The sequence below is a fragment of the Anabrus simplex genome, chromosome 2, assembly GCF_040414725.1.
Source record: "Anabrus simplex isolate iqAnaSimp1 chromosome 2, ASM4041472v1, whole genome shotgun sequence".
Classification (NCBI taxonomy): domain Eukaryota; kingdom Metazoa; phylum Arthropoda; class Insecta; order Orthoptera; family Tettigoniidae; genus Anabrus; species Anabrus simplex.
In genome coordinates, this window is record NC_090266.1 from 159,448,050 (window position 1) to 159,465,053 (window position 17,004).

At 39.0% G+C, this 17,004-nt stretch overlaps 1 protein-coding gene across 6 annotated transcripts in view; it reads right to left on the bottom strand.

Annotated features, from left to right (window-relative positions):
- The window catches only part of LOC136863957 (glutamic acid-rich protein), a 466,965-nt gene that overhangs the window by 46,345 nt on the left and 403,616 nt on the right, over positions 1 to 17,004 (bottom strand). For all 6 annotated transcript variants that reach the window (XM_067140416.2, XM_067140414.2, XM_067140413.2 and 3 more), the window contains one exon: positions 9,426 to 9,604. In XM_067140416.2, coding sequence (XP_066996517.1) covers positions 9,426 to 9,604 — 179 coding nt within the window. The remainder of the gene's footprint in view (positions 1 to 9,425; positions 9,605 to 17,004) is intronic.

The following is a 17,004-nucleotide window of genomic DNA, read 5'->3' on the forward strand; positions in this document are numbered from 1 at the left end:
GGTAGTGGATACGGCACAACTTGAGAAGTTCTTGAGGAGGACAGCAAAGAAGTGGAATCCAGATTGACAGCTACTAATTAAGGACTTTACCTGGCTAGCATGCTCCTGTTGGTGTTGCAGGACCAACAGATACCCAGTGGGTCTGAGCTCGGAACATGTGAACCGATATAAATGGTCCGTTATTGGACATTATAAATTTACTCATTCGGAACAATTATTTCTGATTCCCTATGGGAATCAACATCTACATCACATGTGAACCGATCGATGCATGGCAACAACAGATGACAAGGATACAGAAGCTACTGAAACTATGGAGGTAGACGATATGCTTCGGAGGGCGATATCTGCTGCCGGAAGATACCCTGAGGCAGAAAAGTTTGAGATACTCAAGAGACTGATGATAAAGTTCAGAGACATCTTCATGATAAATGGAGGAGACTATGGGAGGACTTCCAAGTTATTCAGTTGCACTAACACTGGTGAAGCGATTCCTATCAGTCAACCACCCCATCGGGCCCTCTGACTAAGGAGATAGAGAATGACTAGATGCTGTGTGCTTTGAAGCAGCCTGGGGTGACTGAAGAATCCAACAACTCATGGTCATCCCTTGTAATGCTGGTGAAGTATAAAAATGGCAAGCTCTGTTTCAACACTTATTATCAAAAGCTGAATGATGTCACCAATAAGAATAAGAATTGCTTTCAGCTACCCTGAACAGACACCACCTTAGATAAATTATGTGGACCTGAAGACAGCAAAAGAGCAAGTGGTGCTCCAACCGGAGGATAGGATGAAGATAGCGTTCTCTACTACCAATGGGTCATGGCAGTTCATAATTAAGCCCTTTGGTCTGTGTAACACAGCTGCAAAACGACTGATGGCCCATGCTGAGAAGGCTCACACACTATGCCTGCCTGGTCTACCAAGATGACATCATTGTGGCAGCACACACGTTCCCGGAGCACCTGCAAAACCTCTGAAAAGTGCTCCAGAGAGAATGAGGTGCTCACCTACAAATTACAAATTACCTACAAATTAACGCTGGGAAGCACTAACAATTCCAGCAGGAGGTACACTACCTAGGCTAGATTGTGCCAATGGATGGAGAAGCTACTGACACGGAAAAGCTATAAGCCGTTAGAGAATGGCGTGTGTCAAAACAGAAGTGGGAGTTTACTCATTTTCTTGGCCTATCTAACTAATGCAGCAGGTTCATTCCCACCTTTGCCAATATCTCAATGGTCACCAGAGAGAGGGGCTGCATTCCAGTCACTCAAGGAGTCACCATGTTCAGCACCTATCTTGAGTGATCCCAAGCCTAGAGAGATGTTCATCATCGACACTGACACCAGCGATGTGGGAATTGGTAGGGTGCTGTCCCAGATCCAGGACAATCCACTAGTGTACTACAGCAAGATATTATCCAAGGCAAGACTACTACAGTGGAACCTCGATTATCCGTTCCTGAAAACTACGTTTTCCTCGATTATTAGTTCAAATCACATAGTCCTATGAGCATCCTAATTAAATCACTTTGCAAAAATCCTGCATTATCCGTTCCTCGAAGAAACGATTTCCCGGATCAACCGTCCAGAAATTTCAGTCCCATAAACGCTAAATCCTCGATCAAATGTGGTTTCTTTTTCAAGAAACTATATCTCATGAAGAGACAGCCACAGCTTACCTATGGATCTTGAGATTAATGTCCCGTCATTGCGACAATTAGAGCAAGTACTCTATTGAAAATTGGCAGTGAACGTATATAAGGGACCATCTTAGCATCGCATTCGGGTGGTATTGTTTAGAGAATTCTCGGAAATCATAAAGCAGAGAGTGGCCACAAACATTGCAAGGAGACAGAGCGCATTTCGGCAGCTGTACTTGAAGATGGAACGAGTTTCGTCGAACGTTTGTACTTTTAAAACGTCTACTTTATGTCCAGAGTTAATGTTTATTTTTTTACTTTTATGATTGTATCGCCGAACAGGTTTCCGCCACTTCCCTCAGGAAACTGTATAGTCACTAGGCACTCGGGCAGGAATCAAAACTGCTCCTTGTTAACACAAATCTAGTATCAGGACGAATAGAAATTTCTATTTGTCATGCTAGTATATTAACATTATCATATACGATTATATTATCGAGACCAGAACAAATGTTGCACCTTACATACATGAAGGCATGGGAGGTCCTGAGATTGCCTATAACGGTTTTGGTCCTAATATAAGACTGGGAATTGTACGTTTTTGTGTTACGATGTCATAAAAACCACAGTCGTTTTATTTGCGCAATGTAACATTTAAAAAGTTTGTATCATTTTCCACTCGTATTGACTTGTGCAACGAGCACGCTTTCCAGCTGAGCTCAAGGTCACGAATAACCGTAATTTCTGAAGTTTTGATATTTTTTTCTCTTTCCAACTTGATTGAGATTAGTGAAGGGCAGAACTGATTATAATGCATTCGACAACTTTTGAGAATCGATATCTACATTCAAAAACATATTCTTGAGTTCAACATAACCTTTAAAAAGTCAATGTAAGCCTAATTTACACTGTACAAGATTTCCAGAAAGTGACCACGAACAGTATACCGGTGACCAAATTACAAGGAAGAATAAAAAAAGGGATTTTGCTATCATGTTGGGCGCTTTTGTATCTAATTTACTTTATTTTATTACATTAGAGAATTAAAAACTACTTGGGGTCGATTGTTGTTTGGCTTGACGTTATTAGATTTTTCGAAGAGTTTGGCTGATCAAAGTTGCTGAACTGAAAGAAGGTGTCACGGGAAACTGACGAACTTTCCCCGGTAAAACTAAATGTAAATTATCGAGATTTTAAATTTGCGTACTGGTAATTAATGTTTGAAGCTGGTTGCGCATTCTAACCTGCCGGCGTTTCACCCAGAGGGTCCGTGTTAAGATTCCTGGCCAGGTCAGGCATTTTTACCTGGATATGAGGGCTGGTTCCAGGTCCACTGAGCCTATGTCATTACCTTTAATTCAGGAGCTATTTAATGGTGAGATGACGAACCCAGTCTAGAGAGCCAGGAATAACGGCCAAGAGTATTCGTCACACTGACCATGCATCACCTTGTAATCTGCAGGCCTTCGAGCTGAGCAGCGGTCAATTTGTAGGCGAAGGCCCATTGGGGTTGTTGTTTGGTTTAGAAGTGTTTATAAATTTATAATTATACACCTTTCATTTTTGTGATGTTTAGCCAAATTGTTGATTGTTTCAATTCGTTCCTGTATTTTCCATTTTCCCGTGTTGTACGGGGGTCCCTTCAAAAACAGAGAATCGAGGTTCCACTGTACTTTGTGACACCGTGTGAACTACTGTCCATCACGAAGATGCCAGAGCATTTCCACAAATATCTGTATGGTCAACATTTCCATTAATATGTCTTGACGTGGTTCCTAAACTTTAAAAATCTGAAGGGGAAGACAGCTCGATGTGTGCAATGTCAACAGGAATAAGACTTCATCGCTGAACACTGACAAGGAAAGAAACACTGCAACACTGACTCTTTGCCCAGGAGACTGTGCCCCGAGAACTGCCAGAAAGATGACAAGCAGGCAGGCACGTTGAACAACCGGGCCATGAGAGCTGTGGCAGCGGAAGGCTGGGATCGTGCTGCCCTGAGGAGGGAGCACTCTGCGGGTGGGGACACTGGGCTGAACCTGTGAGAATTCTAGTTAGGACAGTGGCCAGCATGGAAGGACATCGCCAAGCGTACCCTAGCTTACAAGGCATACTGGGTTCAGCGGAAGTCCTTAAGGGTCTGATGTAAAGAAGATGGTCACTCGCCTGGTAATTCCTAGGGACAAAAGGATTGAAGTGATGGCTGAGCTAAACAGAGGCACTACTGCAGGCCATCTTGGATCTGGTCAGGCAGCACTAGTACTGGGTACAAGAGGACAGACGTTGAAAGATGATTTTGAATGTTCGACACCTGTGCAGCAAGTCAAGGCCCTCATACTCAGACTAGGGGCCAAATGCAGAACAATATCAGATCGTACTTAGAGAGGATAGCCATTGATATTGCAGTACCTTCTCCAGAGTCAGACACTGGAAATCGCTACCTGATTCTAACCATAAACAGCAACAGAGAAAATAAATGAAGTGTTAGAGGGCATTCGACCAGTGCAGGTTATTGTAAATAATAAAAAATGTGTGTGAATAAATTAATTCCATCCCCTGGTCTAAGGAGTTTGGACAGCCAAAGTAGGGGACTGCCTGTAGGGGTGAAGTACAGTGGGGACTTCGAGGGCCCTGGGACCGCTACGGTAGCTGTGAAGGCCCTTCAGGAACTCTGAAAAGTGGTGGCAAAAGGGGCTCTGGTTAAGACGCAGCAGGTCGTTATGCTACTTAGGTTCCAGAACAGGTTAAAAAAAAAAAAAAAAAAAAGTAAATAAATGCAATGTAAATATTAATCTTATACCAGTTGTATAGTATCATTTGAAGTAATTCCACATACTGTATATCAGTTGACTATATTTGTAAGTAGTACAGGAGATATAAGTAGAATTTTGTAAACAATATAAATTTATTAAGGATGAGCTGTGTGTTTAATAGAAATAATATTGTATTATAGGAAAATTTTCTTCTCTTGTTAATTTAATATTTAGTGCTTGACAATAATGTATTTTAGTGTACCATTTGCCACCGAGGTAGACACCTCATTTGCAAATAAAGAGATTTTGATTTGATTTGATTTTATACTTTTACGATTTTCGGAGACGCCAAACAGAACATACTATATGTTAATTAAAAAAAAAAAAAAAAAAAAACCGGGCGAGTTGGCCGTGCGCGTAGAGGCGCGCGGCTGTGAGCTTGCATCCGGGAGATAGTAGGTTCGAATCCCACTATCGGCAGCCCTGAAGATGGTTTTCCGTGGTTTCCCATTTTCACACCAGGCAAATGCTGGGGCTGTACCTTAATTAAGGCCACGGCCGCTTCCTTCCAACTCCTAGGCCTTTCCTATCCCATCGTCGCCATAAGACCTATCTGTGTCGGTGCGACGTAAAGCCCCTAGCAAAAAAAAAAAAAATAAAAAAAAAAAAATAAAATTAAAAAAAAAAATATGGAGGCAATGAACGTGCAAAATTAAATATGATATTAAAATGCATTACCACCACACCTGTAGATATCCATAAATGCAACAAGCTTTCCTGTTATTTTTTTAATTCTTTCCGTCATGGAACTTCGACACTATCCAGGCACTTAGTAGCACATCTAACCTAAACAACGCGTTCTCTCTTATCTCAATTACAGCAGGTAAATCCTGATGTGATAAATACAGAGAACAAACATGAAATATAGTTAAAAATAAAGGCCTGGCTTTCAATAGCCGCAGTTATGCAAAAAATGCTTCCAGTCCCTACTGTATGTATTACATTCGGACATGCTTTTTACAGCATGATTTTATTCATAAGTGGTGGCTACTGCTACACATACACCAACTGGGAATAACAGAGACCATCTCCAGAAACCATATGTGAATAGATTCTCACTGTTTGGACACTATAGTCAGGAACGAAACTATTTTTTCAGTTGCAGAAAGATGAGATTTCGAATACTCACGATTGCCGTAGAGATGATGTCATTTGGAATGACGACACGCCAGCAACAGGGAAGTTGATGGCACAAGACTATGATAATTCAAATTAAAGCAGTGATCACATTTAATGCGTGGTAGGCCTACTGCTTAAATATTGCATAATACGATACCCTTATCCAGAGGTGCCAACCTTTGCAGTGGGTTATCAGTAATCCCATTTTAACTCCCCCCCCCCGACAAAAAGTTTACGAGTTAAATACAAAGCACCCCATTTGCCCTTTCCTACAGCAATCTATTCTAAAGTATATCATATTACATAATAAAATTTGCTCATTACCTGTTAGTTCTGCGATAAAAAATTCTTTGTAGCTTGTTTCGCACCCAGCAGCTGCTTTTCGGTGTAGGTTTTCTTGAAACATACTTCCCCCTGAGATGACATTTTTGTCTTCAGAACCATAAGCGATTCCAGTGTAGATGTACTTAATGTAGACCTGAATTCTGTCTGATTTTTCGTAACAACACTGAAAACTCTTTCTGTGAGAGAGTTACTATGAGGTACACTTAGTACTGCAAATACAACATTACTTAAGGTTTTATACTGAATTTGTCCACTTTCATTTTTAAGCTCTGCAATGTTGCCCCAATTCACATCAATGTTAGGTCCATGTACAATGTACTCGGGGAAAGAATCACACTGGTAAACTGCAAATTCCTCTTCAAGTTTGTCATGTTCACTTTCCTTGACCAAGGTTGGGAATCTTCGAACAAAATATTCAAGAGATGCATAGGAAACCTTCATTCTGAGAGAGATGTCTACAACTTCGGCATGATGAAGAAATTCATCATCAAGGGGAGATTTCCTGGTGATGTAACTGCAAGCTGCCATATAAAACTCTCTGACAGAATTATAAAACATCTCTTCACCACAGTCATTATCTTTCAAGTATGCCCTAGCTTTTGTTCCAATTACCAAGTCCTCACTGGCTTTCTGGTATTCCCTCCTCTTGAATTCAACACTCAAAAGGGAGGTAGATTCTGACTGAAGAGAACATGGCTGAACAAATCTGACCAATAGGTCAGTTAAAAGACCAGTAAGTTTCCTCCTAAGAAGATGTATGGCTGGAGCATCTTGTTGCAGAAATATATTCACAGAGTTAAAAACAGGAAGTGAACTCTGAAGAAAGTAGCAAAACAGTTTTGTGTGTGGGTCTTGTATGAAAGATTTCAGTTTCAAACTGCTTGGTGGTCTCATTTTTATGGTGGGTCTCACTAGAAAACATGAGTGTCAAAGCTTCCCACTGCTCAAGAACTCCATCAATAGACTGAAGAAGCGAGAGCCCACGGGTACTAACATATTTCAAAAGTTTGTGACCCTCTGTGCCACAAACAGCCTGGTAAACTTTCAACGTGTTTTGCCTTTTAGAACTCTTGTCAAGATAGTAATATAACTGAACCAAGAAGTTCTCTACATTGACTGGCAATTGAGCTGCTGCTTCTTGTGCACAGATGTGTATGAGATGACATGAACAACCCGGGACATAAACAGAAGAATGCCTGTCCTTCACAAATTTGGCAACACCTTTATTTGCCCCTATCATTGTGTATGCATTATCAGATGAAAAAGAAATTCAATTTTCCCATGGAATGGCTAAAGAAGACAATTCACTATTAATAAGAGAGAAAATTCAATCACCTGTATTGTCGGTACTCTCTAACAATGACAACAGAAGAGTTGATATTTAGCCTCTCTGAGCATTAAATAAAGATACAACTATAGGATAAAGTTTAACTGCATTTGAATTCGTACTACCATCAGTAGCCAAAGAAAAAGGCGTTATTTGCAAAAGTTCACTTATTTCCTTTTTTGCCTCCGATGCCGTGTATTGAACCAAAGCAGAGGTTTTAGTTCTTGCACAACCATATTTCCGAGATATCTTAGAGTCCGGGAACATTGATCTAAACAAATTTCCAGCGTGGTCTGAAACTGATAACGGAATATTATGCTCCAAAAGAAATGATGTGAACAATAATTCGGCATCTGTCACCGCAGTTTCATTACTTTTTACGAAGAACGATGAATAGACTGGTTTAATTTTGATTCACCGTATGTGTGATGTTTCTTGGATTCCATGTGTCTTCTGCAATCATCTCGTCCACTGTGAGCCACAGAGAAATCACACGAACACACTCGATATTTCTGTAACACTGCTGTCTTCTTAGAAGATGCAATTTGACAATTGCTCTGCTTCATTTCACAAAACCTATCACTACTTTGAATCAACGTCTAGGATAATTAGAATTGAAATGCGCTAAATATACCACTGGTTCTACGCACACAACAAACCGCGCACTCGAGAACAGCAGAGCAAGGAGTAGAGCCTACCTCACGGCCGACTTGATACGTCATTCTAGCTAAGAGAGCAGCGTATATCTATGTAGCTGGCCGTGATTTCACAACGCTCGCGGGACACAAAACGAAGTGACGACCAAATGACTGCCAAATACGGTTAGTTGCCAACCTACAAACATTGAAACAAGGAGGGTTGACCAGTAATGCTCTAAGGGATTGAACATTTTTTACTTCTTTCCTTTTTTTTTTTTTTTGCAGAAATTAATTTTTATCGTGACAATGTTGCTTTTCCGCAATAATTTCCCCTTCGACCGTAATGCCGTAATCGCAAAGTGAAATCCGTAATAGTTGGCACCTCTGCTTATCCCTTTTCTCCACGGGGTCGAGTATAAAGCGAGACAAATCTCTGTAGAGAGTTTTTATGACCAGATGCCCTTCCTGACATCAACCTCATCAGAGGAGTTGATGAGATGAAACGAATGACGTGATATAAGAGTAACTAAAACTGACTATATTTACTTTATATGTAGGCCTAAAAGTCATGTGTTCACCATTTGCACTTTTTAAATTTAGAAATACTGCCTTCCAACAAGAAATTGCCAGTAAAACTCAGAATACATTCATAAGTTTGTTAAAGAATAGTGCTGAATGTTTACATGTACAATTTATAGCTCTTTATAGCCTAGAAGTCATGTGTTCACTGCACAAAATTTAAGGTTATCGAATATCGGACCCCCCTTACTTTTTTTGGATGTAAATGTGTGGAAAAAAAAGGAGTTTAATATGCAAGTAAATAGGTAATCACAGTGCAGTGGCGACAATGTGGATGGGCCAAAACAATAGTACCGGTGAACTTAAGGATTGGGATCAAGAAGATCTTAGTAGAAGCGGCAAGCTGATTATCAATATTCTGAGCATGCAGAAAGATCTACACTTGGAAACTACGAGAATCTTATGCAGGCCTATATAAAGAGCTTGACTGGTGCATGCGAGTTAGTTTGGAGTCAGTCTTGAGTGAATCAATCATGTGTGAAAGGAAGCAGTATGAAACAGTTGCAAGTCCGTGCCAGGTCATTCACTGAGAGCGAGTCCATCAGAGTTCATTGAGGCTTGCTACCACTTAACTGTTCTAGAATGACACTGCACTATGATTAGCTGTGTGGAGAACAAGAGTGTGACACGCTGGTGTTCATGTGTAAGTTATGATAGTGGGTAAAATATGTGTCGAGTGAAAAAATGCAGATGCAGGTGAACCTGTGATTAACTGTAAATAGTAGTTTGATAAATTTAATGGATAGTAGAACACGCTACCGCTCAATGGACCCAGACAACCTGCTACAATATGCAATGCATAAATGAGAATAATTATTATATGTAATTTAATGCTCTTTTGCTGGGACTAGTAAAAATCTACACTTAATTCAAAAGTATGAAAAACTAAGTTAAGCATAAACCAGGTTCAACTGTTCACTCCTATTTCATATTCAAACTTACAATATACAACACACCTGTTTCAAAAACTCGTCCTCAATTTTATCTGATGCTCTGACAATATTTGGATTTGTTTCCTCTTCCTCCTCCTCTTCATCTTCTTCCTCCTCCTCTTCTGAGTCTTCTTCATCTTCAGAGTCTTCAGATTCTTTTGTGTAATCTGGAGGGGGTGTAAACCGTTTAAGAGGTTTTGGACCTAAAAATAGGAATTGTACTTGTAAACATGCAAGTAAAGATTATACACTGACATAATGAAACAAATGCAAATATTCCAGAATGCAAACTGACCTTCAATAAGTGGCTCGGCAAAAAGGTTACCATGATATGTTCAGTAATAACTATAAGTTCCATGGTAAAAAATGTTTATTTTCATGAATGTCCTCTTGAGTGTGTTCATAGAGGGCAACTCGCACCGAGTGCTTGTATATGGCAAGGAAGCAAGACAGAAGACATACTGTTATGACTGTAAAGTAGAGTTTTGTGACACAGCCCAGGTTGAGCTGAAGTAAGTGGTGAATTCAAGTTCCTTTAACCCTCCATCAGGCGCGCCATGTTTTGTTACACGGATAGGCGCGTGGGCTACCCTTGTAGCCCACAATATATTTCAACGGTATTTAATTATCCTTCAAGCTTAAAATTTAGAAACATATTTTATATCAGTCTTTGGACTTTTCTGAGCATTGTTATTACAAAATTTAAAAAACTTCACCCTTTGAAATTTCTTAAAAGTAAATAAACCAAAGCGGTGTATTTTCAATTTTGACGTGATTGAAATTTAATCCAAGTTTAAGGCTCCGGGTTTCATCATTATGAATGCATACTTTCATCAAACTCTTATATTTTATAGATACATTTATTGAAATTAATATTGATGAAAATTTATGGTTTTACAAACTACCCAACACCACATAGACAACAATAACACGGGAAATGGCCTTCTTTCTTTCTTTCTTTCTTAATCTGCTTACCCTCCAAGGCTGGCTTTTCCCTCGGACTCTACGAGGGATCCCACCTCTATCGCCTCAAGGGCAGTGACCTGGAGCTTCAGACTCTGGGTTGGGGATACAACTGTGGAGAATGACCAGTACCTCACCCAGGCTGCCTCACCTGCTATGCTGAACAGGGGCCTTGGTGGGGGATGGGGTGATTGGAAGGGATAGACAAGGAAGAGGGAAGGAAGCGGCCATGGCCTTAAGTTAGGTACCATCGCGGCATTTGCCTTGAGAAGTGGGAAACTACAGAAAACCACTTCCAGGATGGCTGAGGTGGGGATCGAAACCACCTCTACTCAGTTGACCTCCCGAGGTTGAGTGGACCCGTTCCAGCCCTCGTACCACTTTTCAAATTTCGTGGCAGAGCCGAGAATCGAACCCGGGCCTCCGGGGATGGTAGCTAATCACACTAACCACTACACCAGAGGCGGACGGGAAACGGCCTTTAGCACCAAAATGTTCGAATGACGAAAGTAGTCCACTCAATATTCTAAACAATAAAACAGTATTGTTATGGTATTTGCATTGTTGAAATAAAGAATAGTTAACATTTTCATATTTTTGGAGAATTTAGTTCATTTTAAAACCAGTAGATATCACTTGAATGTGATCACTGCTCGCCATAACACGGATAGGCGCGCGGGCTACAGTTGTAGCCCAACCGATTTTGAAGTGAGATTGTGGAAAGACAACTTCAGTAAGCAGTGCCAGAGCACAGTAAATCCCAAGAACAGCGTGACGAAGAAAGGTACTGATAGTCTCCCCTTCTACGGCCACAAAGCCTAGGAGTGAGGGCGAAAACAAAATAGCTGGGCTACACCTGTAACCCGCGCGCCTAACGGAGGGTTAATCTTGGAATATGAGCAAGGGCAAAGTTAACAGGTATGAAAGGAGAAGCTCAGGAAGTTTAACTCCAGAGTATTTCGCCCAATGAATGTGTGAAGGATTGACTTCTTTGATGTGTGGTACTGTCATCGCCAGAAAGAAACGCACTGCAGAGCGGCACTACATATATTGTGACAATGTAGGCTGAGAGTGGGACAGCTGGCAATAATGTCAGCGAGAGATGATAAATGCAGTACAGCTGCCAATAACGTGGATGGGACGCCAGCGAGCAAACCAACAGCACTGGTGAACTGCCAAGGGTCACAATAATGAAGCTCCTAGAAGAAGCTGGAAACTGATTAACAATGGACCAGGCACCCAGAATGATCTGGAACTGGAAACTGTTAGAATCTTCAGTGGACTTACATAAAAAGCACAAATGGTGCATGCCAGTCAGTCCAGCCAGTTTCAAGCGAGTTAGTCTTGAAAAGATCAACAGCAAGTGAAAGTAAGCAGTATGAGATAGTCGTGAGTCAGTAACAAGTCATGAATAAGAAGCAAGTCTGTCAGAAAACTACTCAAGAGTTCAGTGAGGCTTGCTAGGTGTGAACTGTTCTAGAATGACACTAAAATGTGTGGAGTCATGTGGAGAACTGGAGTTAGACATGCTGGTTTTGTACATTTGTTACTGTGAGTTACGATCGTGGATAAAAAACAGTTTCCAGTGGAAAACTGAAATGCGAGTGAAATTGTGACTAACTGTACACAGTAGTTCAATAAATTTAGTGGATAGAAGACGTTCTACCTCTCTGAGTAGTAATTTTATTTTTAAGGACCCTGATAACCTGCCACAATATGAATTAACATTCTGCTACGCATGATTCAATCGTGCAAGAGGATCATGCAAACATGACTGAGGACCTTTTAAAAAAAAAAAAAAAAAAGACTAAGAGAAGTAGTTCAGCTGCATTCAAGAAGATCATTCCGCCCAAGATGGCGTGCGGTATTGTGAACACGGTTATGTCTACTCCCGAGAAAGTAAGTGTAAAACTTGATGATAAGTGCGGTAAATGCCGTAAAACAGTTAAAAACGGCATCCTGTGTAAATTGTGCGATCGTTGGTGGCATTTTAAGTGCGGGAAGAGGTCCAGGGAGGAAAAATTTAATGCAATTGAAGACTGGTTTTGTGATCAGTGCGTTGCGAATATTGTTGTCGGTGATGGCGGCTCGAAATCTAAAGATCGAGAGCATGAAAATGCGTTGGAAATTATCGATATTTTGCGAAATGACATTGAGGAACTTAAAGCTGAAAATGACGCACTTAAGGATAAGATTAATGTGATGGAGTGTAAATATTTGAACTGTGGATTAGAGTTCGAGTTGGATTCGAATTATGAACCTGTGCGAACTGAAACAGTTAGGCCTAAAAACTGTAGACGATGGAATCGGTGCCGGTAAAATACGCGGGCTTCAAAAAGCAGATAAAGGACGATTGTCACTTTCCTGTTTTAAAGAATAGGTTTGAACCCCTTGCAAGTGGCACTCATGAATCTGTAGATAACAGCTCTGAAGTAAATTTGTTGGATGTTCGAAGTGAAAGTAACAAGAATATTGTAAAACCAAGTTGCAAAACCTCGCGAAAATCTGTGAAGATAAGACTTTTTGCCGATAGTCAGGGGAGGAATATTGCTTCAGAATTAATTAGAAACAGCAAGCATGATGTTTCTGCTGTGATTAAGCCTGGTGCAAATTTTAATGACATAACCTCAGAAAGTAAAAAATACTGTAAACATTTAGGAGCTACGGGGGTTGCTGTTTATCTAGCAGGGACTAACGACGTGGGAAGAAATAACGCAAGGGGAATGATATCTTCCCTCAGATCAAGACTCCAAGAGTTGCATCACACCAATGTTGTGGTATTTTCGGTTCCTCATAGACACGATCTTCCGGCATGGTCTTGTGTTAACAAGGAGGTAAACAAGGTCAATGAAGAACTTTTGAAAATATGTAGGCACTTCAAGAATGTAAAATATGTAGATATAAGTAATTTAGGAAGAAGATTTCATACCTGGCATGGTCTGCACCTAAATAGGTTGGGAAAAAGGTACGTTGTAAATAGTATATTAGAGTTTGCTAATGCAGTTAAAGATGTCGAGTGTAAAACTTTTCCTATTCCTCTAAAAAACTAGAGAAAGTGACCGATGTAGGTCGGTCTGTTGTGTTAGAGTCAAGGAATGATATTAATGCTTATGGTAGTCTAGACAGGTTAGGTACTTTTAAAACTGTATTGGAGAATAGTATTAATGTGCAAGGTAGACAGTCTAGGTTAGGTTATCATCAGTTCACTAAAATCAATGAACCAGTAGAAACAATCATGAGCAACATAGTTATTTTTCACATTAACTTACAGTCAATTAGAAATAAACTGGATGAATTAGATGTAATACTCAATAAAATGCCTACTGATGTTTTGTGTGTAAATGAGCACTGGCTGACTAGAGATGAGACCAATCTATATATACCTCATGATTTTGAATTAGGAAGTATTTTTACTAGAGACTTCCCACTAACACATGGTGGAGCTGCAATATATGTTAAGAAATCACTTAAATTTGAAGTAATAGATGTTTCCTCCTTTTGCATTAATAACCTATGTGAATCAGTAGCTATTAGATTGTGTGAATATGATTTTGTTGTAGTATCTGTGTATCGTGCCCCTAACACCAATATAAAATTATTTATATCACAGTTAGAGAAGTTGATTTCTTATTTAACTTGTAAATATGATCAACAGATTGCTATAGCTGGTGACTTTAATGTAAATATCTTAGAGGTATCACAAAATACTCAAAACTTCCTTAATATGTTAAGATCGCATGACTTATATTGTACACATGGTGAACCCACAAGAAATAATGCATGCCTAGATAATGTTGTAACCAATGTACACAAATCATTTTACAAATGTTCATTTCTAGGACAAGATGTATTGTCAGACCATGGTGGTATTTGGGTTGAATTTAAAGTTAACTGTAAGAGAAGAGTCATCGAATCATCAAAAGAATTAAAATGCATCAGACGTGTCATATCAATTAAAGGGGTTAATGAATTACAAGACAAATTAATAAGAACAGACTGGACTAGCCTTTATGCCATGAATGATGTCAACCTTGCATTTTCTTATTTCATTAACACGATAATTATATATTTTAATTCAGCCTTCCCTGAAAAAGTTGTAACTATAAAGGCCAACAGCTCTAAACCAAGAAATAGAGTTAAAAACTGGTTTACGCCTAATTTGGGTAAAATGCGTAGCATTATGTTAGCTTATTATAATAAGTATAAATTAAATAATAATTTAGAGGATAAAGAAATATTCAAAAACTACAGGAAATTATATAAAAAACATATACATGAGGCTAAACTTGCAGCAAATGACAGGTATATCCAAAGTGCGAACAATAAATGCAAAGCTGCATGGTCTATCATAAGAAGTGCTAGTCATACTTTAAATAACAAAGATGTGATTCCTCTAGAACCTGATCAGTGTAATAGGTATTTTATCAGTGCACATGAAAGCACATGTGATCAGGATAATAGCATTTCATCAGATGGGGATGCAAGTAAACATAATTTCTCAGACTGGTTGCATAACTTTGATCTTCCCTCAAATGTACTGAATAATGATTTTAGGTGGGTGGAAGTAAATCTGCAAACAGTCAGAAGTATTGTCACAAATTTGAATTCATCTAGTACCCAAGACATTTATGGTCTCTCTAACAATACAATCAAAGCAGTTATTGACATGATATTAATGCCATTGACATTTTTAATTAATTTAATGCTTAGACAATGTGTTTTTCCTGAGTGTTTAAAGATGTCTAAAGTGATACCTATCTTTAAAAAGGGGGATAGAATGTGCCCATCAAATTACCGCCCTATAACAATAGTACCCATTCTGAGCAAAATTATTGAATCCTGTATATTTATACAACTCGACGAGTACTTTTTCAGAAATAATTTGCTTTACAACAAACAGTTTGGATTTAGGAAGGGTCATTCAACGATAAAAGCAGTTGAATGTGTCATCAAAGACATATTAAATAATTTTGAGAATAAAACAGTCACAGGTGCTACATTAATTGACCTGACGAAAGCTTTTGATTGTGTCTCGCATGAAATCCTAATTCACAAGCTTGGTTATTATGGAGTAAGGGGTCATGAACTGAAATTAATGGCATCCTATCTCCATCAAAGGAGACAGATGGTGGTAATAAGTGATAAAAAATCTGGTATGGAAACGGTTAAAGCAGGTGTCCCACAAGGGTCTGTTTTGGGACCTTTCCTGTTTTTGGTCTATATCAATGACCTAGCATGTAATGTTCCCTGCACATCAGTTCTATATGCTGATGATACAACTTTCATAAACAGTAATGTTGATATCACAACACTACAAAACCAAGTCAGCACATCTGTTAAAATTGCTGAAAACTGGTTTCATCACAATAAATTAACTATTAACGTCGCTAAAACAGAAAATATCATATTTACCTTGGATCACACTGTAAATAATGGCTGCCGTAATTCTGTTAAATTATTAGGCATACATGTAGATACAAGACTTACATGGGAAATACATACATCAGAACTCTGTAAGAGATTATCCAGGGTGTGGTATCTGTTGCGGAAACTGAAAACCTGCATCAGTCGGGATATGCTACTTGCATCCTATCATGCTTTCTTTCACCCTCATATACTGTATGGGATCAGGTTATGGGGAAATTGTCCCACATCAAATAATGTATTTATATGGCAGAAAAAGGCAGTCCGTCTAATTGCTGGATTAGAATTTAGAGACTCCTGTAAAACTTCCTTTGTGAGCCTAAAAATTATGACAGTTCCCTGTTTATATATTCTTACAAATATTATGCATGTGAAAGAGAATCTTTCCAAATTTAAAGAAAGATCTACAGTTCACATGCACAACACAAGATACAAGAATGATCTGGATACTCCTTACTCCAGGCTTAGTAAAAGCACAAACAGCCACTGTTATCAACAGCTTAAGATGTACAATAAGCTTCCACTACCTGTTCGAACTTTAGACAATAGTGCATTTAACAGGGTACTGTCACAATTCTTAAGGAAAAAGGCATTTTATAGTGTAGAAGAGTATCTAGAATGTGGTATTTCAAAAACTGACATAATATAGGTAGCTAAAATAATTTTTCTAATGACTCAGGCATAATTACTAAGATATTGTATATAGATTATTTTTATTTATACTGACAATACCTAGTGTACATTTTCTGTACTTGATGGTGGAAGAATAAAATATCTAAAATATCTAAAGTATTCTGCCTCATAGCAAAGACACAACAATGCAGATTAAGCTGTACAGTACCCTTATAAATAAGAAAAAGGCCACTTTTATTTATTTATTTATTTATTTATTTTGTAATGCTAGGGATATATTATGCTAAATGTAATATATTCTTTGTAAAATTATTGGTTTATATTTTGTTGAAAGCAAGTAACTTCTTTTATTATACATTTATATCGTTATAATAAATCCTCTGACTCCCTGGCTGAACAGTCAGCATTGAGGCCTTCTGTTCAGAGAGTCCCGGGTTCGATTACCGGCCTTGTCGGGATGTTAATCACATCCTACTAACTCTTCTGGCTCAGGGACTACGTATTTGTGTTCATTCCAACACTCTTCTTCAAATTACAAAAGATGGTAGGGATCCGTATTGACTGTAGTATGAAAGTATTAATT